The 11,778-nt window shown below is 44.3% G+C and overlaps 1 protein-coding gene across 1 annotated transcript; it reads right to left on the bottom strand.

The window, feature by feature from the left end:
- Positions 1-277: 277 nt before the first annotated feature.
- Positions 278-11,070, bottom strand: PRDX6 (peroxiredoxin 6). The gene is made up of 5 exons (XM_004425031.3): positions 10,926-11,070; positions 6,893-7,049; positions 3,261-3,407; positions 2,043-2,189; positions 278-684 (listed from the first exon to the last, which is right to left on the bottom strand). Exons 1-5 carry the CDS (start codon positions 11,018-11,020, stop codon positions 556-558), a joined length of 675 nt encoding a protein of 224 aa, XP_004425088.1. The 5' UTR covers positions 11,021-11,070; the 3' UTR covers positions 278-555.
- Between the last annotated feature and the right edge of the window lie 708 nt (positions 11,071-11,778).

Here is an 11,778-nt window from a genome sequence, read left to right as displayed (position 1 = left end):
AAAAGTTCAGAATTGAAAGTTTTTTCCCCGGCTGTGATTAAAACACTGAAGATTGAAGAACATCCAGGTTACTCTAAGTTCTTGGGTTATATAATTAGTTATCTACAGAGGAAGTTGAACCTCAAGTTCTGTTGCTCCCCAAAATGGGTAACAGAAGAGAGGATTTGATTAGAACAGCTGAAAAATTTATAGTCATTCTATGATGAGCAAAGCAGACCTTTTCAACCTCGTTGACACTACCTCATTGATCACAAACCCTGCAGAGAGCCAACAGATGTGAGTCTCAAATACAGAATATATTTCAAAGAGAGATAGCAGAGTGCTACGATATATGAACATAAGGGCATGCTGGTGAAGGCCCAGAGTAAAGAATCCCAAGAAATATTTAGTGCCATTTTCATTTAATAAGCCAGTAGTAGAGCAACCTTAAGACCTTGGCTGTGATCACACGAGGGTGTTTTTGTGAAATTGCTGCAGGAAAACAGGATTGGCAGCTGGCGTCCTCTGGCTCTTTGTGCTCAGCGAGCAGCTCCAGCACCAACTCCTCGGAGAGACCTATGGCTGCGGGGTGTAGCGGAGGTATTTTTTGCCAGATGGGAGCTCTTTGGTGAAGACTCCTTTAGGGAAAAGTTTTTTGGCTTCCTCTTCAGGGATGGTGGGAAGGACCATCACGCTATCTCCATTCTATTGAAAGACATTGAGAATGGTGAAATTCAATCTTATAGTGAAGCCTAAAGGCAAGGAATAACTTTAGCAAAGTAGCTACAGGTGCTAAGGAGAATAATCAAGTATTCTTGACTCTCTCCCCTCCCAGGAATTTGGTTTCACAAGTTGATCTTTGACACTTTGGTGAGGGAAGTATCTCCCCATCTTAACAAGAAATAATCCTGTTTCAAACCCAGTAATGGCTTGCCACATTTTAAAATTTTAATTCTAAGTCCTTCCCATGGCCTACACGGTCCTGCGTGATTGAATCCTGCTTCCTCTCTCATCCCTGGCCCCTCAGCCCACCTCCTGGTGCTGCTTTTCCCGGCACGCTGGCTCTCCTTCTCTCCCTCGAGCATGCCAAGCTCACTTTTAGGTAAAGCTCCTTAACTGTTCCTTGTGCCTATGTGCTCTTCCCTCACAAATATGCATGACTTGGTCCCTTGCTTTCTTCACGTCCTTCCCAAAGGTCCCCTAAGAGAAAGGGCTTCCTTGATGACCAAGTATAAAACCAACCCTCCCACAGCTGGGCTCCCATTCTCCCCTCCCCTGCTTGATTATTCTGTCACCCTTGTTGCCACCTACTATGCTATAAACTATTTTATTGTTTGTATCTACCCACTTGAATGTAAGTTCTAGGAGGGCAGGGACTTTATATCGCTCACTGCTATATCCATCCACAGTGCCCGCTGTCTGGGCTCAATAAACATATGTTCAATGAATGGATACAAAATTTAAATGATTTGCCCATCAGAAAAAACAAAACAACAAAACCTGGTATTCAGGTTAGCATATTTTAAAAATGTAGCAACGTTAAGATACTCTTGTGATATTATTCATGTCCTACATATCGCAAAAATCCTAGAGATTCAAAGTTTATGAATAAGTTTCAGAGAATTCTACATGGGTTTAAAAGACTGAAGCTTAAGTGAAATGAAATGCTTCATGACATTAATACACCAAATAGTTTTATAGCCATCACTTAAGTGGCCAATCAAGGTTTTGCTATAAATATCTTGCCACCGGGCAAAGGTTAAAGGTTTAAAAAAAATCCTTTTTTAGGAAAAGGAATCATTCTGACCAATTAATTTGTCCAAATAATCTAAAGAAAGAAAGCAACATAGGGAGATTGTGTTTTACGTGAAAGGTGTTAAAGACCTTGAAAATGGCCTCTCAGCAAATCTTAACTCAGCCAGGAGGAAAAATCCTCCCAGGGTACTTGCATGCCAGAAACAGAGCCCTGGGTAACACAGACCCTGAGGGTAGCCATTTAGAGACAGGTCCCACAGGCCTTCCAGGCCTACTGGGCATCTGCCCTTTTTAATTAACATCTTTACCTTCCAATCCACTGGGGTGGCAACCCTTTTTTCTGCTGTCAGCTGGAGAGAGATAACTACTCTGAGAATCTCATCAAAGTTCCTGCCAGTCGTAGCTGGGTAGAGGATAGACAGCTTCAGTTTTTTATCAGGACCAAAAATAAACACCTGCAAAGCACACAGATGCATAAATAGAAAGAGTTCTTTGAGTGTTTTTGATATTAAAGCCTCTTAGAAAGCTCTTCAGTCATTAAAAAAGGGTGTAAAACAAAACAATGGCAACTGCTCCCCACCCCCTCCAATATCTGTTAATCTGGGTGGTGGGAATACAGGTAATTTTCTTCTCCATGTTATTTTCCTAAACTTAGAAAGGAATTATATTTGGTTCTGCTGTCCAAGTAAGAAAAAGTGATATGCAAATTGAATCCAGGAAGGCCTCAGGAAGGTAGTGTGTTAATTAGGGATGACTATCATAAAAATACTAATGGAGTTGATACTGGTCCTCACAGAGTTGTACATTTTTGCAGATGAGGGACTAAGTCTGTTCTCTTGTGGGTAAGGACAGAACAAATAGGAATTCAAAACCAGAGCTGCCTTATGACTAAGGACATGACCCATCACTTTAAAGACAGGGCTGGGCTGGCCCCGTGGCTTAGCGGTTAAGTGCGCGCGCTCTGCTACTGGCGGCCCAGGTTCGGATCCCAGGCGTGCACCGACACACCGCTTGTCCAGCCACGCTGAGGCTGTGTCCCACATACAGCAACTAGAAGGATGTGCAACTATGATGTACAGCTATCTACTGGGGCTTTGGGGGAAAAAAAGGAGGAGGATTGGCAATAGATGTTAGCTCAGAGCCGGTCTTCCTCAGCAAAAAGAGGAGGATTGGCATGGATGTTAGCTCAGGGCTGATCTTCCTCACAAATAAATAAATAAATAAATAATAAAGTGAGGGCTATCAGGAAAGCTAGAGAAAAGATTTCTCAATTCTAGATGACATTTTAGGATAACTACCTATTTTTCTATTGATTTCCAAAAGCTATGGATTAAGCGGCTTAAAAATTTGGCTGACAATTTTACTTTGGCTCAGCATTTAGATAATCAATGAGACTGCCACCAACAGTTATTTCCTAACTGGAGATATTCCCCTTTTTCCTCTAGCTGGTCTCAGCATTTACTTGGACATATAGCCTGGCCAGTCATAATGACTGGATTTCTACATAATGGATTTCTACAACTCACCACGCGAGCTGTCACAGGCATGCCCTTTTCGTCCTTCTCTGCTGGGTCCAGCATGCCCAACAGGATGGCAAGGTCCCGATTCTTATCATCAATGATGGGAAAAGGTAATGTTTCTTTGGGTTCCTCACCATTGTAAGCATTGATATCCTGAAATGCAGGTGAAAAGGGAAAGAGAAATCTAAACCAGGCATATCCTCTGAATTCCATCAGTGAACAGCCATCATCTCACAAGACAGGGAAGAGGACTATAATGATCATACTTTTCTCTAAGCAATTTTAATAGGAAAATGAACGAATGAACACTCCTCATCTCAACTGTTCATTGACAGGAATAACAGTAGGGTATAGTATGTAGGTTATAAACATAGACACTTTTCATGCCCAAGTCTCTTAAAATTTGGCATGCTTTTACTGCTTTGAGAAAGCAGCATTAAACTCTTTAAAAGTTGAATATAGAGTTAGATCCCAATCCAAGGTGCGTCTGGGTACCTAAATGCTGTAAAAAGCATCAGAAACAATGGATTCATTGAGTCCATCACATCTAGAAATAATACCACATGCAAAGATAATTCTATAGATCTGGTCCCTGCCTCAAAAACATCCTCACTCAGACATTAAGCTACTGTAAGACAGATATTAAGAAATAAAACTCGGGGCCGGCCCCTTGGCTTAGTGGTTAAGTGCTCGCGCTCCAAAACTGGCAGCCCGGCTTCGGATCCCAGGCGCTCACCGACGCACCGCTTCTCCGGCCATGCTAAGGCCGCATTCCACATACAGCAACTAGAATGATGTGCAACTATGACGTACAACTATCTACTGGGGCTTTGGGGAAAAAAAAAAGGAGGAGGATTGGCAATAGATGTTAGCTCAGAGCTGGTCTTCCTCAAAAAAAAAAAAGAAATAAAACTTAAGGCGAACATAAGAATGGAGAGTTGAATGTATACTTCAAGGACAAGTCAATGGGAAATCTCCTATGGGTGAAAAGGCAAAGGTAAATTTACACTAGGGTGAAATCCACATAGAAAAAATGAAGCATTTCAAGTCTGAACTAAAGGACAATAATGTACTCACCTCCTCTCTCTACCCCCTCAGCTCCCCTAGTAAAACTTCATTCATTTATTCACTTCTACTTTTCCTATCCCTGGAAGGGTTTTTGGGGGGAAAAAAAATCTACCTTCATTATTTCCTCTAGCATTAATGCAGCACTTGGTAAGTACAGATGAGTAAGACATGTGGAATACAGATAAGACACCATCTGGTTCCTGCCTTCAAAGGAACTTCTAATTTGGTTAGATGATTCCCATATGAAGTAGCAGCAAACGCAAGGCTATAATATATAAATGTCAGATTGCAAGTGAGGAAGCATACTAACACCCCCATTTGTAGGACCACTGAGTTAGCAAAGTCTTCAAGAAAGGGGTATGACTTCTATCTGGGCCCTTAAAGGATGGACAAGATTTTTACACAGAAAAGGCAGGCATTCTAGGAAATGGAGCAATATTAATGAAACACGTAGGTAAGTCTGAGCATAACCTATTGATTGGAGAATGAGGAACTTATCTGGGTTAAGTTTTAGGAAGCAATGGAAAAGAGGACTGAAAGACGGAATAAGGTCTATTTACTATGTGGAGCCTTGAAAGTAAAACAGAAGTTGATGGCATAGCAGATGTAGAACGCTTGTGGATTTCTCAACAGAGAGGTGACAGGATAAAAGTGACATTAATGAACTAGAAATGGATAACAACACATTTTAACATCTTCCTTAATTTTATTATCTTAACTTTCCTTCCCTTCTGCTGTCACTGGCTGCCTATCAAGTCACCACAACTAAACAATAATCAATATGGTTCTACGCTACGGCAGCTTGAGATTTCCTCTATAACCAGTTGTGTGTCAAAGTTTGGGTACTGCCTCTGATAGCTAGAGCTTGTTTCCTATTCAATGCAGTGACAATTTTGAAAACTTCTAAGGCAGAAGCTCATCAGCTAAAATGAACCTGGGTATGCTCCTATGTTTTAAAATATTATACACTCCTCCTTCAGTGATCTGTGGTTTTAATTATTGCTATGCCGTAATTCTCAACCCTGCCACTTGCATAATAGGCATTACATGACACCCATGAACACCAAAGAACTATACGCTTTGGCTTTACTTTATCCTAAATCAGGCTAATTCCTTCTCTCTATCATCTAGTATCAAAAAGAGCACTGGTGTGAGGTTCAGATCACACTGCCACCATTTTCTAGGATGGCAATCTTGAGTAAGTCCATCCAACTCTCTGAGTGAAATGCCCTTCCCTTTTCTCCTATACATGATTTTTCTAATCTCAGACACTTAGGATTAACTGGTATGAAATGGCCAAGGGATGTAGCCCAGGAGGCCAACTCACAAGCCAGTACTACACCTTTTATTCAGTTGCATGTGAAGTGCTTGACATAGTGCCTAATACACAGTAGGCTTCCCTCAAAAGTTATCCATCATTATTTAGTAGCACATGGTAGCAAAATCATTAAAATGTTCTCAAGTTAAGTTTAGACCACAGATTTATTGTCCAAGTAATTCCTTTTGTTGAAAGTAGACAATTCCTTCAGTTCATTCATTCAACAAATACAGACCAACCACCCAGGATGTACTGAGTACTGAGCCTTGTTCCTGCAGTGTGCAAAACGGGAGTCTACCCTGCTGAGCCTCCACTCTGGTGGGGAGAAACAGACAAACAAGATGAGAAATATGCAGAGTATTTTAGATGGTGACAAGTGCTAAGGAGAAAAATTAATCAGAGGGGGATGAGGAGTGTGGAGGGAGCTATAATTTTAGATAAACAGGCCAAGAAAAGCTTTCATGAGGTGTCATCTGAATCAAGACCTGAAAGAGGTAAGGGTAAGCCACAAAGATACCTGGGGAGTCTTCCAAATAAGATTCTGGACATATTTGGAAGCAGAGCAGACAAGTTTGCTAATGACTCAGACGTGTGATGTGAAAAAACAAGAGGACTTAAGGATGGCTCCTGGATTTCTGGCCTGAGCAACTACAAAAATGCAACTGCTATTAGCTGAGATAGTGAGCCCTTGGGATTAAGAACAGGAGCCAGTTTTAGACACACTAGGTTTGAGATACTGGGACATCCCAGGGAAGATGCCAAGTAGGCAGTGGTTGTGGAAGCCAGGAGAGTCTGGCCTAGAGATGGAAATTTGGGAATCATAGCATATACATGTTAGTGGATGTGCTCACCAAGGGAAAGAGTGTAGAGCAAAAGAGAAGAGGCCCAAGAAATGAGTCTAGGGCAACTTCAGCATAAATTAGGGGTTGGGAGATGATGAAACTCAGTCTGAGCATGAGCAGCAACAGCTACAGATGTGGTGTTCTGGAAGCCGAGAGGAAAATATTTCAGCGTATACAGTGATCAGCTGGGTTGAAAGCTGCCGGCAGGCCAAAAAAGATGATGGCTGAGAACCAACCATTGGATTTAGCAAGGTGTGGAGGTCACTGTGCAGTCCAAGTCAGGTTTTCAAATAATCAGTGAGGGTTGAATCTGAGGTTTACTTATACCTTCACCTCAAAAAGTCCAAGCTACTTTCTATGATTTATAACTTGATCTATAACCTTGAAGCATATGCCAACTGGCACTATACCTTGCTCCAGGCAAGATGGTCTTCAACACTGTCTATTGAAAGAGCAATCATCTTAACGTTCCTCTTGGCAAATTCTGGTGCCAGCTTTGCAGCTCTGCCAAGCTCCGTGGTGCACACTGGGGTAAAGTCCCGAGGGTGGGAGAAGAGAATGCCCCATCTGAAATGAGGAAAAGAAGGTCAGAACTGAATGAAGAGGTTATCACCAACATCACGTCGAATGAGAAGTCACAAATCCTAGATCAAAAATGACTTTCTTTTTTAAATGAATGCTTACGAAGACAATTACTTTTAAACTTTTCTGTTGAGGAATGCTTTTTGATCTTTTTACCTCCAGAAAAGCCTATCTTTAAAGACCAACTCAATCAAAGATGAAATTCAACATGATACTTAAAAAGACTTGAAGTTAAAGGTGTTGCTTCCTTTAATAGCTAGAGAGCCATCCCAACTCCTTTTCAGCTAATAAAATCTGTGCTACTCACACCAAGTAGCTTACAGAAATAACTTTTTTCCCTTTTTACCCTCTTCTACATTTTTTCTAAGCACAGAGACCTTGACATTCAGCTCCAACAATGGATGTCCCAATATACCCTGAATCTAATCAAATGCCTGACTGCAACAATAAGTAGATAACATAATCGGAAATAAATAGGCTCCTGTCCCCGTTTATATGTAAAATTAAAGTCCACACTCAGCTTCTTTGAAGTGAATGCATATAAAATCTTTTGTAAAACTATTTTACTGATCTAACCTGCCAAACAGGACACCTAATATTCGTACCCTGACAAAACAACAGCACTTTAAGAGTTTTACCTATCTCTTCATTTGCAGTTTCTTTTTCTTCTTGCTTCAGACCAAGTAGGTAGAAAACTGACAGCCTAATGTAGATTTCTAGAACTACACATTCTTAGGAAATACTAATATTTAAATCATCATTGCCTAAGGTTAAACTTGTATAGATTTTAAGCACGCTTCAAGCGAAGAGTCACCAAGAACCTTTGGAGTACCATTTCCTTTTCCTTGGCAACAGAAACTACTCTGTCAACTGAAACGGAAAAGTTAACACTCAGTTTTCCACACTCCCATGGATTTACAACACTGAAGCAGGTTCCTAAACTAGTAAATGACTAAATCTAGTCTAGATGTCAAGCTGACCTCTACTAGGTTTGCCAAGTTTCCTGAAGCACAAAGAACAGAGCAGAGACGAGGGTACCTCCTTCCCACTACTCAACTTCCAAAGGAAAAGACCTTCTTATACAAAAATGATGGAGGGCCCTACGGCAAGACTGGGAAGAGACAGGAAATATTTTTAGGACTGGGGAGGGGTGTGGTATGTTTACTTTTTTATAAAGGGTAATGAGGGACATATATCTTTTGAAATAAATAACCTAGCTATGTGTAAAATCTAGGCCTTAGATTCTATGGAAAAGGATCTAAGTGTCAGATGAGACTTAAGGGAAAGTCTCCAGAAGCTGAGGAAAAATGAACTGTGCACTTCTTCCTGTATTGCACTTCTTCCTGTATTGTTAAAGGGGTGATGAATTAGAATTTAGGCATTCTCTTTGCATTGTGAGTCAAGAGGCTTATTTTGCTGAATCACGCTAAGGAGCTCATTCTTAAGCCACTTCACATCCCCTCCTCCCTCCAAAGCCAAACTCCAGTTTACCACAAGCTAGGAGTAGGATAAACTCTGAGAATGTCTTAATGTCTTACTATAGCCTGCCTTCCCCTCTAGGTCTCCCTACTGCTTCCTGCTCTTACGAGTAATTCAATTACATTATCCCATTTCCTTCCTTCCTCGTTTTCAAAAGACAAAAGGTTTCCTCCTTTAAGGGAAAGGTCCCCACTCACTAACCCCCAGAAAACCCCAAGAAAACACATGTTTTGTTTGGTGAAGATGCACTATGAAGAAGCTGCTTCTACCACGTCTGTACAGCAACAGTGATAAGGCTCAATTCACTCACCAAATGCAGCCCCCCAAAACAATTAGTTGTTCCCAATTGTCAGGGGTACAGGTAGATACCTGTAATGTTTGAAATTATTTTAATTTTTTCTCCAAAAAATACCTGGAACAAAAACTGACAGTCTGAATTGAGATCACATACAGAATGGAGTCTGGAAAAATTATATTAGGCAAAAATCCATGTATTATAATGATATGAAGGGCTCAAACTTCTTTTCCCAAAGTTTGGGAATACTATCCCATGCCTGACCCAAGGCTGACCTGTATATCATTTGTTTGTAGATGCAGATATTTTTCTCATGTTCGCACTGGTGTCTCCTTGAGAAGGTACCACTTTTAACCAAATCAAGATAGATCCAGAGGCCCATAACAATGACAACAAACCACCCCCCCAAAGTAGGGTTAGCTTAAATAGTTACAGCATTCCTAAGTATTGCTGTAGTAAATATGCTTTATGTTAATGTTTGACTTTAATCCATACAACCTAAGAGTTCTGCTAAGATTTTATGTTTTATAGAGGTGAGAGCTGTGGGTGGAAATGGGAAGGAACCTACTCCATATCTCATGGGGTTTTGGAGAAATACTAATACTTAGAATTCCAAGTATGAGACTGGCCTTAGTCTGTATTTCTGAAGTCTTTTCCTGCCTTTAAGGTCTGAATGTTCCATTTCTCATCCCTTTTCTAGCCTAGTCCTCTCTTTCAGAAAGCTTAGCTTTTCCATTAATCAGTGGCTGGAAAATGGACTTAAGGGGTCGGGTAAGCCTAAGGTCTAAGAATCTCTCCCAGGTTCTCTGTATAGCCCTGTCCAATCATTGATTAATCTCATCAACTTCCTTCTCTCTCTGTCTATAAATATATATATATACCTGGACACTGTATATAAAAAGGATACAAACAGGAGAGGAATTGCTAAGCCTTAGAACACCACATGTCCTGGGGCTGCTGGAACTCCAGGATCACAATATAACTAGACACATCTGGGATGTTTCAGATGAAAACTAAGCAACTTAAAGTTTGCTGATTCAGGAACTGTAAAACCAGGGCGGCAGCAATTTACTCCTAGTTATAAAGGAATGACTAGCAAGCTAGATCATGGCTCGCGAATTTGGCTATGACCAGCAAGGTTACGTGCTGCAGGCAGCAAGGCAGAAGGGGGAGGGGCACCACACTGGGAATCAGAAGGTCTCAAAGTGGGGAGGTACACGTGTCCTGGCGCCTGCGATGGCCTACCCTTCGCCCCTGGTCACTGCAACTGAAAAACCTCGGAAAGCCCTTCACTCAAAGTGTTGGAAGCTCTGGAATGAAGGGCACACCTACATACAGAGTCGTCTTGTTTCCTCCCAAAGCTGTTACCAAATCATATCCCGGCCACTGGAGGAGGCTCTGGACAAAAAGTCTTTCAGCCACTTATTTGGCAGCTGGTGGTTTTAAATTTTACGTTTTGTGCCAAGAAGCCTGCAAATGCCACTGCAGCAAGCGGAACCCTCAGATAACGCGCCGGGCCCTCCCCGAACTTTCGGCCAGCAGCAGTGTCCTCTGACGCTGGCCTTACACACTCATCGTCCCCAGGGAGCAAATTCCAGAACGGAGGGAGGGAGGTGCGACCCTGGGCACGAGTCCCGGGAAGTGACCGCCGATGCCTCCTGGCTCCTGCCCCCACCGGGCCTCGGCCTGACCACGCTCTTTGCACCGTTTTCCAAACCGAGTTAAAGAGACAACAAACCCTCCCCCGCACCGGCCTTGCGCTCCTGGGACCTGAGGGAACCCAACTCGTTCCCCACCCCCTTCCCCGTCCTGGGCCAGCCCAGCCACGCCGGGAGGCGGGAGGCGGGAAGGGATCGAGCGGCCGGCGCAGGGCGGGCCCGAGGGTCGCCGGCCCCCTGCAGCGCTCCGCCGACGCTGGGCGGGCGCCACACGGTGAGAGGCACGTGCAGGAACCGGTGGGGGCAGGAGGCGGGCGGCGAGTAGCGGGCTGAGCGGTGAGGAGGACGGAAGGCAGAAGAAATAGAGAAGGCACGTCCGAGGCCGGCCGTAACCCGAGGCCAGGGCAGGGCTACCAGGTAGCCACTTACGAGTCTCCCAGATAGTCGTGGAAACGGATGCGGCCGACGGTAGTATTGGCCTCGAAGTTGGGAGCCTCGTCCCCGAGAAGCAGACCTCCGGGCATGGCGGCGGCGGCTGGTGCTGGCGATGTAGGTGCTGGCAGCTAAGTGGGTCTGCGTGGGGCGGGCCGGAGGCGGAGTGGGCGGGGCCAAAGGCGGAGCCTGGGTGGGCAGGGCCGCGGCGGGAGCGATGGGCGGGGCAAGGGGCGGGACCGGGCCGCAGGCGGGTGGGCGGGGTGGCGCCGGCGCGGGCGGGAGCGAGGGGCGGACCTCTGATCTGCCCGGGTCCCGTCGGCGCTGGCGCGCGTCTACGCTAATGTGTTGTCGCCTCCTGGGAGGCTTGGGGGTGCCCAGCGTTTGACCCTGCAGTGCATTTGGGCTTTGGAGGAGAAAGGAAGTAGAACGAAGTAGTAAGGGGAACCCCAAGGCGGAGAATCTTGGGGGCGGACAGGCTCCGGCAGCCGTCTCCCGGCTGCCCTGGGCAGCCGCAGGAGTCCGCGGAGACCCTCCGGCACGCCCTCACGGCCACTCCCGACGGAGGGGTCGGGCTACCCCTCCACTCCCTTCTCTGTCAGTGTGCGCGTCTGAAGTCCTGACCGCCCCAGTCAGCCTAGACATCATGAACTCTCTGTGTACCAGAGGATGTGGCAAGACCGAGACATGTAGGAGACCTTATGTTAGAGGAAGTGGCTTTCTTATTGCAACAAAAATTCCAGCACTCATGTCAGTGAGTGCTTGGGGGAATATGACCAAACTTTTTTTTATGTCACTCCTCCCTTCCACAGTTCATTATGAACCATAAAATATTCAACACAATCATCCT

This window comes from Ceratotherium simum, chromosome 2 (assembly GCF_057802395.1).
Source record: "Ceratotherium simum simum isolate JZ-2026a chromosome 2, ASM5780239v1, whole genome shotgun sequence".
Taxonomy (NCBI): domain Eukaryota; kingdom Metazoa; phylum Chordata; class Mammalia; order Perissodactyla; family Rhinocerotidae; genus Ceratotherium; species Ceratotherium simum.
The sequence above is the reverse complement of the archived record's forward strand: the minus strand, read 5'-3'. Positions and strand labels throughout refer to the sequence as shown.

Excerpts from the sequence above, each read along its gene's own strand:
- PRDX6 (XM_004425031.3), bottom strand. The coding sequence starts at position 11,020 with ATGCCCGGAGGTCTGCTTCTCGGGGACGAGGCTCCCAACTTCGAGGCC. Across the intron at positions 7,050-10,925 it reads CACGACTATCTGGGAGACTC|ATGGGGCATTCTCTTCTCCC; the intron begins GTAAGTGGCTAC and ends TCCTCATTTCAG. Across the intron at positions 3,408-6,892 it reads ACCATCTTGCCTGGAGCAAG|GATATCAATGCTTACAATGG; the intron begins GTATAGTGCCAG and ends CCTGCATTTCAG.